Source organism: Ornithorhynchus anatinus, chromosome X5 (genome assembly GCF_004115215.2).
Source record: "Ornithorhynchus anatinus isolate Pmale09 chromosome X5, mOrnAna1.pri.v4, whole genome shotgun sequence".
NCBI classification, from domain to species: Eukaryota; Metazoa; Chordata; class Mammalia; order Monotremata; family Ornithorhynchidae; genus Ornithorhynchus; species Ornithorhynchus anatinus.
In genome coordinates, this window is record NC_041753.1 from 39,989,184 (window position 1) to 40,001,657 (window position 12,474).

General features: G+C 48.9%; 1 protein-coding gene across 1 annotated transcript; it reads left to right on the forward strand.

The window, feature by feature from the left end:
* Positions 1–3,795: 3,795 nt before the first annotated feature.
* LOC100075773 (histone-lysine N-methyltransferase PRDM9) lies at positions 3,796–12,110 on the forward strand. Its single transcript, XM_029054750.2, has 8 exons — positions 3,796–3,943; positions 4,369–4,513; positions 5,444–5,570; positions 6,093–6,194; positions 6,441–6,712; positions 7,565–7,632; positions 10,356–10,534; positions 11,145–12,110. The coding sequence occupies exons 2-8, from the start codon at positions 4,391–4,393 to the stop codon at positions 12,029–12,031; spliced, it is 1,758 nt and encodes a 585-aa protein (XP_028910583.1). The 5' UTR covers positions 3,796–3,943; positions 4,369–4,390; the 3' UTR covers positions 12,032–12,110.
* Positions 12,111–12,474: the final 364 nt, after the last annotated feature.

The following is a 12,474-nucleotide window of genomic DNA, read 5'->3' on the forward strand; positions in this document are numbered from 1 at the left end:
TTCCTTTCCTGCCATTCATTCCTCCTTTCCCCATGCCTTGCAAATGCTGGGATCATTGACCGCAATCCTTAGAAGCCCAAAGGGAAACTACTGTAAACATAAATCTTATTACTAGCTCTACACAGACCTCGGGTTTTGAAGAGAAATCGTATTCATGCCATAGAAGATTCTCCCCCATTTTTTCTGTGAGACAATGCATTCCACCTGGATTACTGTATCAGCCTCTTTGCTGACCTCTCAGCCTCCTGTCTCTGCCCATTCCAGTCCAGACTTCACTCTACTGCCCGGCTCATTTTTCTACAAAAACGTTCAGGATATGTCACCCCACCTCCTCAAAAAAGCTTCCAGTAGTTTCCCATCCACTTCTGGTATTAAACAAAAACGACTCACCATTGGCTTTAAAGCACTCCATCACCTCGCCCCCTCCTACCTCACCTCACTCTCACTTGTCTCCTCCTACAACCCTGCCCGTAATCTTCGCTCCTCTAGTGCTAGCCTCCTCACTGTGCCTCGGTCTCTCCTGTCTCGCTGACGAACCCTAGCCCATGTTCTGCCTCTGGCCTGGAATGCCCTCCCTCCTCAAATCTGACAGACAATTACTCTCCCCCCGCCCACCCCCATCCTCAAAGCCTTATTGACAGCACAGCTCCTCCAAGACCCCTTCCCAGACTAAGCCCCACTTTTCCTCTTCTCCCACCCCCTTCTGCGTTGCCTTGACTGTCCCTTTTACTCTTCCCCCCTCCCAGCCCCATAGCACATATGTACATATCTGTAATTTTATTTATTTGTATTGATGTCTGTTTCCCCCGCTCGTTGTGGGCAGGGAATGTCACTGTTTATTGTTGTGTTGTACTTTCCCAAGCGCTTAGTACAGTGCTCTGCACACAGTAAGCGTTCAATAAATACGAGTGAATGAATTGATCGCATTTTCTCTTCTCGATCTAGAAGTTGTAGTAGGAAGTGGAACACCCACTGGCTGCAATGCTCTGTACACGGCTTTTGATAAATACAAAACAAAGAAATGACATTTCCTGCCCACTAGGGGCCTTCACTCCAATATGAAAGACAGGAATAAAATTATTTATAGAGTAATCGAAAGAAATAATTGAATAAATGTATATACCTGAATGCTGAGGATGAGAAATAAGGACATAAGTGCTAAAGGTAGTGTATTAGTTTATATGACTTGGGGTGCTGAAAATTAATGGAGGAGGCTTGTTGGAGATGAGATTTTAGGAGGGATTTGACTATGGGGAGGGCTGCGGGCTGTCAGATATGGGGAATAACTCATATCTCATAACCCCCTTCACAATATCGCCAAGATCTGCCCTTTCCTCTCCATCCAAACTGCTACCGTGCTGGTACAAGCTCTCATAATATCCCGACTGGATTATTGTGTTAGCCTCCTCTCTGATCTCCCTTCTTCTTGTCTCTCCCACTCCAGTCTTTTCTTCATTTGCTGCCCGGATCATCTTCCTAAAGAAATGTTCTGGGCATGCCACTCCCCTCTTCAAAAAACCTCCAGTGGTTGCCTATCAATCTTGGCATGAAGCAAAAACTCCTCACTCTTGGCTTCAAAGCTCTCCATCACCTTGCCCCCTCCTACCTCACCTGCCTTATCTCTTTCTACTGCCCACCCCGTACACTCCGCTCCTCTGCCGCTCACCTCCTCACTGTCTCACGTTCACACCTATCCCGCCGTTGACTCCTGGCCCACGTCCTACCGCTGTCCTGGAATGCCCTCCCTCCTCACGTCTGCCAAACTAACTCGCTTCCCCTCTTCAAAGCCCTACTGAGAGCTCATCTCCTCCAAGAGGCCTTCCCAGACTGAGCCCCCCCTTTGCCCTCTGCTTCCCCTCCCCATTTCTTCTGCTCCTCCTCCCCTCCCTTTCCCCTTCTCATCCCCTCAGCACTATGCATATTTGTATATATTATTTATTACCCTATTTATTTTGTTAATGAGGTGTATTTTCCATGATTCTATTTATCTTGATGATGATGTTTCGTTTTGTTCTGTTTTGCTTTGCTGTCTTTTTCCCCCGTTTAGACTGTGAGCCCGTTATTGGGCAGGAATTGTCTCTATGTGTTGCCGAATTGTACATTCCAAGCGCTTAGTACAGTCCTCTGCACATAATAAGCGCTCAATACATATTATTGAGTGAATTGAATGAATGAATGAATGCATGCATGCATGCATGAATGAATGAATGAATGAATGAATAAGGGCTTTTCAAGCTGGAGAAATAGTATGAGCAAGTGAATAGAGGTCGAAGGTTGGCTTGAGAGGGCCGAAGAGGGCGAGTGGACAGTGTAGCGGTAGACGGCGAAGAGGACTGATATGCAGGGGGGATGAGTTGGTAGAAAGCCTTGAAGCTGATAGGGAGGAGTAGATTGTAAAATGCTTGAGGGCAGTAGGTTGTGTCTCCTCTATTGTACTTTCCCAAGTGCTTAATTCAGTGCTCTGCCTACAGTAAGCAGCCAATCAATGTTACAGATCGACTGATTGATTTTTGATTGATGTGGAATGACACAGGGGGGGCAATAGAGTGGTTTGAGAAGCAGAGAAATGGAGGGATGTTTCGGAAAGATTATCCGAGTAGGAACATGCAGTATAGACTGAAGAGGGCAGAGGCTGGATGCAGGGAGACCAGTGAGCAGGCTGCTAATACAGTAGTTCAGCTGTGTTATGACCGGAGCTTCTACCTGAGTGGTAACTGTTTGAATGGAGATGAAGGGGTGGATCCGAGAGTTGTTGTATAGGACGACCTTCCAGTATTGGGTAGTAGATCAGATGGGACAGGTGAAGGAGCGTGAAGAGTCAAGGATGTAGTCAAGGCTGTAGGTTTCAGTAGAGGATGGTAGTGTTATTACCTGAGGCAAGAAGCCGGGAGATGGAGTAGATTTAGGAGGGAAGATAAGTAGCTTAATTTTAGACGTGTGCCCATCATTTTTGAGGTGACCAAAGGACATGTAAGTAGGGGTGTACTGAAGGCGAGAGGAGATGGGGGTATTGTAGGTCAGACGAGAGAGGTAGATTTAGGGTAGATTAGGAGGGAAGATGAGTAGTCTAATTTTAGACGTTTTAAATTTGAGGTACCCAAAGGACATTAAGGTGGCAAGAGGGGATGGGGTTTTGAAGGTCAGATAAGAGGTCAGAGGAGAGGTAGATTTTAGAATCATCTGCTTGGAGAAAAAAGTAGAAGCCATATGAGTGAGAGAGCCTGAGAAAATGAGTATAAGGGGAGAAGATTAGGGGGGACAAAACAGAACTGCGTGGGACACACAAAATAGGGTGATGCGTCACTGCTCATCAGAAGAAATATAACTCATGCTTTTACATGAGAGGTACAGCCCACCTGGACAGAGAGGTGTCAGCAGACTCTTCTGGGTCAGAAATCTAAGTGCGGACTAACCACTAGTTCCACCAGCTCATGACCCACCCCCCCTCCTCCAGAAGTCATTTGGGTGGGGGCAGGAGTGACTTTCACCTCAAAGCCTCCCCTCCCCCGCCCCCTCGCCCCCCCCCCACTTACTCGGAAAAGTCCAGCGATTTGATAATATAAAGTTTGCAGATCGGGTGATTCTATAAAGTGCCATTGAATAATACCATCACCTCGAAGGATTAAGCTTCATTAATATTAACACTGTGTAGAAGAAAATATGCCTTGGAATCCTTCCCTGCTGTTGCCCCTCCTTCGTCCTTCGATTCTCTTTTACACACTGTGTGTCACAAACACCTCTTTCCCGCGTCCCCAAATTCCGGGCGTGGCTTGGTTGTCCAGGTCCGGGCCGCCGCGGGATTGGCTGTTCCGGATCAGAGGCGTTTAGAGGCAGCGCCTCAAGTGTTAGGAAAACTGCTTTGTACCATTAATCTCCGCGCTAAATCTCTCTCACATAGAGGACCGACCGGAGGTTCTTCTCCAGAAAGCTCACCCAAATCCAGGTCGACCCCCCACCTTCCCCAACCCCCGGAACCCCCGGCCTCGCCCTGCGTTGAACGCCCGGGCCCCTCAGGCCCTCAAGGCGGCCTGGATCTGCCCCTCGAGTCCGCCGGGCCGCCAAGAAGATCCTTTACCTCAGCAGGGGCAGATCTCGGGCTTCTGCTCCCATGTCCAAGGCTCCCCCGAGCTGCGGGAGGTCCTAACACACCCCTCTCTCCCCGGACCGCGGGATCGTGACCATTAAGCCGTTTTCTCGAGGAACACACCCTCAGCTATTTCTCCGAGGAATTTTCCAACTCAGAGAGAGAGGGGCCTCCTCCTCCTTTTCCTCTTCCTCCTCCTGAATTTGTGCCCTGGGTGAGTCTTTCTGTTCACTTTTATTGAACGGGAATCCCATACTGGACTTTTCTCCTCTCACCCATCTCAGCTAAGGCTCCGTGAATCCGTAAATGTCTGGCGAGCAGGAGCCTGCACCCTTGGATAGCCGAAGGAGTAGGAAACTAGAGGAACCTTCGAGGAGGACCAGAGTTGGAAAGATGAAGAAAATGCTTCAGGAGAAGGGCCTCCGGGAGGTGAGCCAATTTGGGGTCTGAGCAAAGAGTCTGGTCCTTCAGGACCTCAGATCCAGGGAAGATGGAGCCATACATATCTGGGTCAGGTGGGCATGGCAGTAGAGGGTCAGAGCCTCGGGAACCTGACCTGGATGCAACGGGTTCTGTTACCGTTAGAGATGCTTTTTAATAATAATAATAACGTTGGTATTTGTTAAGCGCTTACTATGTGCAGAGCACTGTTGTAAGCGCTGGGGGAGATACAGAGTAATCAGGTTGTCCTACATGAGGCTCACAGTCTTCATCCCCATTTTTACAGATGAGGGAACTGAGTCACAGAGAAGTTAAGTGACTTGCCCTCAATCACACAGCTGACAAGTGGCAGATCTGGGATTAGAACCCATGACCTCTGAATCCAAAGCCCAGGCTCTTTCCACTGAGCCACGCTGCTTCTCTTTTTGGTTTTCCAGGTAAAGAGGAGGGAATAAGGTTTTTTACCTTGCCCCTCCTGATGGCCTCTGTGAAAGGGCTCCCACTGCCCACCTTCGCCACCCAAGGTCCCCCGGTTTGGTGTCAGCTAAAGGAGGCCAAGAGAGGCACAGGGCTGAGAGGGAACTGGTGCAGAGGAGAAGGAGGGAGGTTGTAACGACCCGGGGCCTGACACATCAGCACCCCTCCGTCCTTTAGATTGAAATAGATGGTTCTCTGAACATGGCCAAGTCTCATCCCCTGTCAGTGGGGCGAAGTGACTTTTGCTCCAATTCTAAATTGAATTAAACGAATTTGCCCCTTCCTTCCTGGGAGACCCCTCCCTAGATTTCATGGACCCTCCCCACAGATGCAATGGGTTTGTCCCCTTCTTCCCCAACCATTCCCCTCGATTCTTGGGATCTACTATTGTGACGTTTTGTCGTTGCTGACAACCATGATGATGACAAACTTACCATTCAGAATATGATGGAGGCTCGGATGAATTCAAGTATGGAACCCCACCATCAAAGGCGAAAGGATTTGCCAGAGGTTCTGCAAATGAAGATCACAAGGAATCGATCAAATGCAGAAACATCAAGGGAAAATGGTCTGTCCTGAAGAATTTGTACCCGATTTTCTGAACTGGGGGAAATCTGACGGCGGATGGTGGGGGGTGGCGGGGGAAGAGAGAGGGGATTGAGAAAGGCACCCTCTCTCCACTTTCCAGATTTTGTGCCTAGTTCTAATGGCCAGTAGGCGGGGGGGGGGGGTTGTGTTTTATGGAAAATGAATTTAATCTGGAGCTCTTCAAGCTGAGCTGGGCTGAGCCCAGCTGGGATAGATGAGGAGAGTTGTCCTGCCGAGAGACAAAATTGCTTGGGAGTCAAGAAGGCTGGGAAAGTAGAGAAGCGGGAGTGTGGTTTGTAGATCCTTGACCTGGACAGAGGAGGCCCCTAGGCTAGGGAGGTGAATCTAAGACCTGATTTGATGTACCCATAGCAAAGAAGCTGGGGACATCATGGTCCTAACCTACTCTTATCAAGCTGTCTGAGCTGCGTTTGGGGGCCTCTGGAGTTTTGGGTTATCTGTTCTGACCTGGTAGAGTCTAACAAGGGGTCTTCCATCCCAGGGCACAGTGAAGATAAGTCCCAGGTCCGCGATTTCAACCTGAGGAAGCAGGAAAGGAAATCATATATTGAGGGTTTTGAACACAAGGAAGACGACTATTTGTGTGAGTGGCTGTCTTACTGAGCACTTACCCCCTCCCCGGCTCCAAACACTCCCCAACAACTTTCCAAGTCTCTTCATTCACCCTCTGCCCAGGCCAGCAAACGGTCTCTCCCCGTCCCCGAGAAACTGTCCTTCCTCAGCCCTCTAGCAAACGCCCACCCTCGCTGCCTTAAAGCTTGGAAATCTCTCTCTCCCCATCCTCACCCAAACCAATTTACTCTGAGTCAGAGCCCTGCTTTCTCCACAGTCTGTGAGAAGTGCCAGTTATACTTCGTGGAAAAATGCTCAGTGCACGGCCCCCCCATATTTATCAAAGACTCAGCGGCCGAAAAGTATCAAGAAAATCGTTCGGTGGTCACCTTACCCCCCGGGCTGCAGATCAAGACGTCTGGCATCCCCAATGCCGGGCTTGGAGTGTGGAATCAAGGCACAACCTTGTCTCGAGGGCTGCACTTCGGACCATACATGGGGATAAGGACAAACAATGAGAGGGAGTCCTACAGCGGATACTCTTGGATGGTGAGTCCCACACGCTCCGCGTTTTACAACGATCTTAACCCTCTAAATCTGCCTCCGGGCAGCCATCAGGGCTCTGCTCCCAGCAGCAGCTGGGTTATGAGTGCTGCCCTTGAAGCCTGTTGTGTGCAAGTAACTGTCCTTGATTGTAACAGAGGGTGTTTGGGGAAGAGTACTGGGTATTTAAGTGTAGTAAGTTAAGTGCAGTAGCACGAGGACATCTCCCCTTGCCCTCTTGAATCCATCAACTCTGACCCCTTGACTTCCCTCAGTCCCGCGCAAGAGGCGACGAGCTGGTATCCCGCTGCTTTTCCGGAGATTTGTGTCCTTCACCCTGGGAGACCCTTCATGTACCCCTGAGGGTACTACTCCGTGTTATGGGGGTTCCAAGTCACAGATGAGGGTACAGAGGGGCTGGAAGACCCACAGGCTCCCCCCGCCCCGGAACCGGGCAGAGGCGGAGAATGAGAATTTACCTTCTCTTGGGTTCATTCTCCATTCACGGGGATATGAGTCCTGAACCTAGGTCCCTTCCAATGGCTGTTGAGAGAGAGGAGTGGATTGAGAATGGGGAGCAGGAGAAGGAGGGGTGGGGGAGGTGGCCCCAGGCGTTTGGAAACGTTTGTTCAGGATGCGCTTCCTGGGTCCCCAAAGGACGAGATGCTGTCCCCGTGATGGCATACATGCATCCATGAGCACCAACTATGTGTGCCATTATGTGCCACGGGAGGACTCCTACGTGAGGATGCTCTCAGCAGGTTTTTCTTCCTGTGTTGGCCGACCAGTACTGGGCTGTTATACCAGGAGGGTAAAGGGGTCATGCCCTTGTGTCTCCCTCTGCCTCCTAAACTGCAGATCGTCAGAGGTAAAAACTACTATGAGTACCTGGATGGGAAGAACACATCTTTTTCTAACTGGATGAGGTGAGAATAATTTTACTCGGTGGAGACAGGTCAGTAAAAAAAACGTTAGTCTCAGTCCCAGCACAATCTCTTGGGAGCCTTCAGCCGTACCCTGAAATTCGTTCCTAATTTTAGCAACTCTTCTTCATTGTTCCAATAAATCCAACAGCAATCGATCAGTGATATTTATTGAGCTCCTACTGTATGCAGAACACTGTACTAAGCGCTAGGGAGAATGCAATATAACAGAGTTGGTAGGCATGCTCCCTCCCCAAAGGAGTTTGCAGTTAGCAGCATGGCGTAAATAGAGCACGGCCCTGAGAGTCAGACGGTCATGGGTTCTAATCCCAACTTCACCACTTGTCTGCTCTGTGGCCTTGGGCGAGCCACTTCTCTGTGCCTCAGTTACCTCATCTGTAAAGTGGGGATGAAAACTGTGAGCCCCATGTGGGACAGAGACTCTGTCCAACCTGATTTGCTTGTATCTACCTCAGCGCTTAGTACAATGCCTGGCACGTAGTGCGCTTAGCAAATACCATAATTATTATTATTTTCAAAGGGGGCGATAGATAGTCAAATGAATTAGGGATATGTACATAAAATGCTGTTTTTCTGGTGAGATGAACATCAAGGTCTTAAAAGAGTTCAAATCCAAGTGCAAGGGCGATGCAGAAGGTAGAGGGAGTATGGAGCAGACAAAATGGGGGGATTGCGGTACCAGCACCCCCACCTCGTCTTCCCGAATGCCCCTTCCTTCTTCCTTGTCTTCCTTTCCTGATGTCGTGCTGATGGGGATAACGTTGGCATTAAGTAGGCATCACGGGAGAACTATTCTGCCCCTTTTTAACATCCCCCCACACACAAACCAATTCCCGGGCCTGCCTTAGTCCAGCTCTTGGCGCCCTCCCCCATCCCGCCCCTCTTTTCCCCCCGCCCGCCCCTCCAATCAATCAGTGGTATTTATTGAACGCTTACTATGTGCAGAGCACTGTACTGAGAGTTTAGGAGAGTACAGTATAACAGAAATACCAGACATGTTCCCTGCCCATAATGAGTTTTCAAGGAATTGGCAGGCAACAGCTACTCCACAATGGCGTATCGGGTCCCCTTCCCATCCCAGAACAGACCTGCAAACTGCTTCAGCCCAGTCTGGGGTCTTTACTCAACTGTTCTCTGGTTGCGACCCCATACCCAAATGGAAATGCTTATGGCAACTGATTCCTGGGTCGCCCTCAAGGCGATCTGCTTGGCGTTAGGCTCTGCTCTTTCTCCTCCCACCCCACCCCTTCCTAACGTAGTACCGTTACTGGTTAAGTGTTTACTAGCTGTGAAGCACCCTGCCAAGTGCTCAGCTCATTCCTAGGTAAACACATTGGACCAGGTCTGTCCCACCCGGAGATCACAATCTAAATGAGGGTAATCAGCCAGAAGAATAACAGTGAGAAGCAGCGATCATTACCAAATGAACGATCTAAGAAAACTATGCAAAACGAAGCAGTTAAACATTGTTCTCTGAAGGACTGGTCCTCTCACTCCTCAAGGCCCCAAGCATCTGGTTCCTTACTGCTATTCCACGCTCTCCCCCATTTACTATGGGCCGTACTTTAAACCCTTTATGTGGTTTTTAGGTCAGTACCATTGGTATTTACTATACAAGTACATTAACGTAGCTATATTGTTCATCTATAATTGAGTAATTTGGTATTTAGAGTGAAATAGGGTATCTAGCTTTGATTTGAGAACGAACCCACCATTTATGAACTATCATTCATTTATCAATGTAATTTATTGAGCGCTCTGCTTGCAGAGCACTGTACTAAGCGCTTGGGAGACTTCAATATCTTGGGGAAAAATGGATCTGACTTAGAACATTTCAATCAAAGTAAACTAGGTCCAATAGTATCAGGAGGTCGAGGTCTTCCTGGAAACGAAATACGTCAATAATGATGTGGTTTTATTCGAACTGCCAATGATATACCAGTTAGACATTAAGGTGATGGTCTGTATTGTACTTGCTTAAATACCTCCTTCTCTAAACCCACACTTATTCACTTACCGCAGTGAATTTACGCTTTTTTTCTGCTCTTAGCATAGCATTTCCAGCATGCATGATGGTTTCTGGAAGTTGATTATACCCAGTCCCTCCATTTCAATACATTTAAATCAGTGCGGCTCTGAAGAACATCAGTGAGCTTAATTCTGTGAGACATGCATTCACTGTGAGCCCATGTGGGATAGGGACTGTGTCTGTTCTGATTGTACTGTATTTATCCTAGTGCCTGGCACAAAGTAAGAACTTAACGACTACCACGATTCTTTTCTTACCTCTACCCTGACAACTCCCTCTGGTCCTGGTTACCTCAGTAAGCATTTCTTGTTAGACTATTATTTTCCCTTTTTTCAAAACCCTCCTAAAATCATATGTCTCCGAGGAAGCCTTCCCTGACTAATTTCTCAACTCCCCACCCTATTCTCCTTTCTTTCAGTGTCACCTATACGCTTTCATCCATGCCCCCTAGAAATTGGATATTCTACTCGTCTCCACTCCCAGATCACTTATGTACAATGTCCTCGTACTGTGGTGCTTCCCCTAATTGTAATTTATAATATTGTCTGTCTACCCTGCTAGATTATAAACTCCATTTGGCTAGGGATCGCGTCTACCAACTCTATTGAACTCTCCCATGCATTCAATACAGTTTTCCGCAAAAAGTAAGCGCTCAATAAGTATCATTGATTGATAGGTACGTGAACTGCGCTCGGACTGAAGAAGAGCAGAATTTAATGGCCATTCAGTTCCACGGAGAGATCTACTATCGCACCTGCCGTGTGATTCCACCTGGCCAAGAGTTGCTGGTGTGGTACGGGGAAGAATATGCCCGTAACCTGGGAATCCTCTCATACAATAAGAACCCAGAGCCAGGTAACCACCAGAGACCCGGGAATAGAGATGAGCGTCCGTGGGGCTCAGGTTGGATCTCCCAGGGCTGGGAGGAGGGACGGGATGTCAGCCCAGCCGGGATCGCCTCGGCTAACGCTCGGTGTTAAATCTAATGTTCCTGCAAAGCTGAACCCGCACCCTCCTTAGCGGACGCATCTCGCCCGCAACCCCCCAATCTCCCTCCTTACACCCTGGCCAAGGGAAAGAGAGGAGGGGCTGGGCAACGGGTCGGCGTGGGGCTGAGTGCAATTGACAGGGCAGCAAGGTGTGGCTGGGTGGGTGGGTCCCCAGCCCTTTCCTTCCCCTATTTCCATGAGTGCTCTGGGCCAGAGCTGTGCTGTCTTGGGGGCAGGAACCCGTCCACCCCACCACTATGGCTGAGCGTCCGATTCTTGGACTGGCAGAGAAAGGCTCATTCTACTGCCCTCGTGGGGCGTGGGGGGAGCAGCCAGCGGGGGTAAAAGGGTCAGGGAAGACTCAGGGAAGGGGGGCTGGAGAGAAAGCAGGAAACCGGTGTCTGCTTTGACGACGTCATGGGACTCTGATGGGTGGGAGAGGGCAGCAGACGAGGTGACGGTTTCTCTCCTCTCAGGGGAAAGGCCTCATTCTTCCGGAGGCTCGTTCGCGCCGTCAGCGAGAGGTGGCGGAGTCAAGCAGCGTATATGGAGCAAGTGTCGCTCTGCTGCCCTCCAACGTACCAGAGAAAGGCGAAACTCCACACATGACTTCCCTCCAAAACATGAGGATACTGCGGCTCGCCAAGATGAGCGGCAGTGTCCAGATCGTGGCCGGGCGAAGCAGAGAGGGGTCAGAAAGAGTGAACAGATAGAAAGGGCCAAGGCTATGGGAAGGAAGAAAACTTTAGGGGCATTGTCCCCCCAGCGCCGGGAAGGCCTCTCGGATGAAGCCGGACAGAGAAAGAAGAGTGGACATGAGAAGAGTGGACATGAGCAACTCAGGCAGAAGCCGGGTCCGAGCGAGGCCTGGGCGGGGCCTGCAGAAGGGAGCGCCATTCCGCGGAGGCACTGCTGCGATGTCTGCGGCAAGGCTTTCAACCGGTTATCGCGGTTGAAGCTACATAAGAGGATACACACCGGGGAGAAGCCATTAGCGTGCAGATATTGTAAGAGGGCGTTTAGCGACCCATCCAACTTGAAAAGGCACTTACGGATACACACAGAGGTGAAACCTTATGAGTGCAAAATTTGTGGGAAAGCGTTTGGCGACCCATCCAACTTGAAGAGGCACGCCTTTAGCCACACTGGGGAAAAGCCATTTGCGTGCCCGGACTGTGGTAGGAGATTCAGTCGAAAAGATCACCTGAATGAACATCGCGCGAAACACGCAGAGGACAATATCATTCCGAATACACGGGGAACTGGCAATCTGAGTGCCACTGTTGTGGAAAAAAGCTTCTGGTGTGTATCAACCAAGAACTACCAAATACACAAGGAAGTGACCATCTACATGAGGAAATAAGATAGATAACCCACCCACTTATCCTTGTGTTATGGGAAACATAGAGTAAAAGGTTAATAAAGAGAATCAATCAAAGAAATTTAGATGTGGTTAGCTTATTCAGTAGATTAATAACCACCATAAATAATACCCACCCACAGATACATTTACAGTCGACCAGCAAAGAATAAAAGCATTGATATGATGAAACTACAGCTGAAATGAAAGAAAAATAAGCGCTGCAGAATGAGCAGGTTCAAATATCTAAGTGGGAAAATACTCTTCAAAACATAACCTTTAAAGTCTACTAAATAAAAGAAGCATTATGAGGGGCAATAATTTCATGCATAAAAGAAAACAAGAACATTTAGCAGAAGTACTAATTTGAAAAATGTTAGTATTAATATATATTGTAAGTTTCTAAAGGGTACTGCTTTGCAGAGCAGAATGATATGTGAAAAATG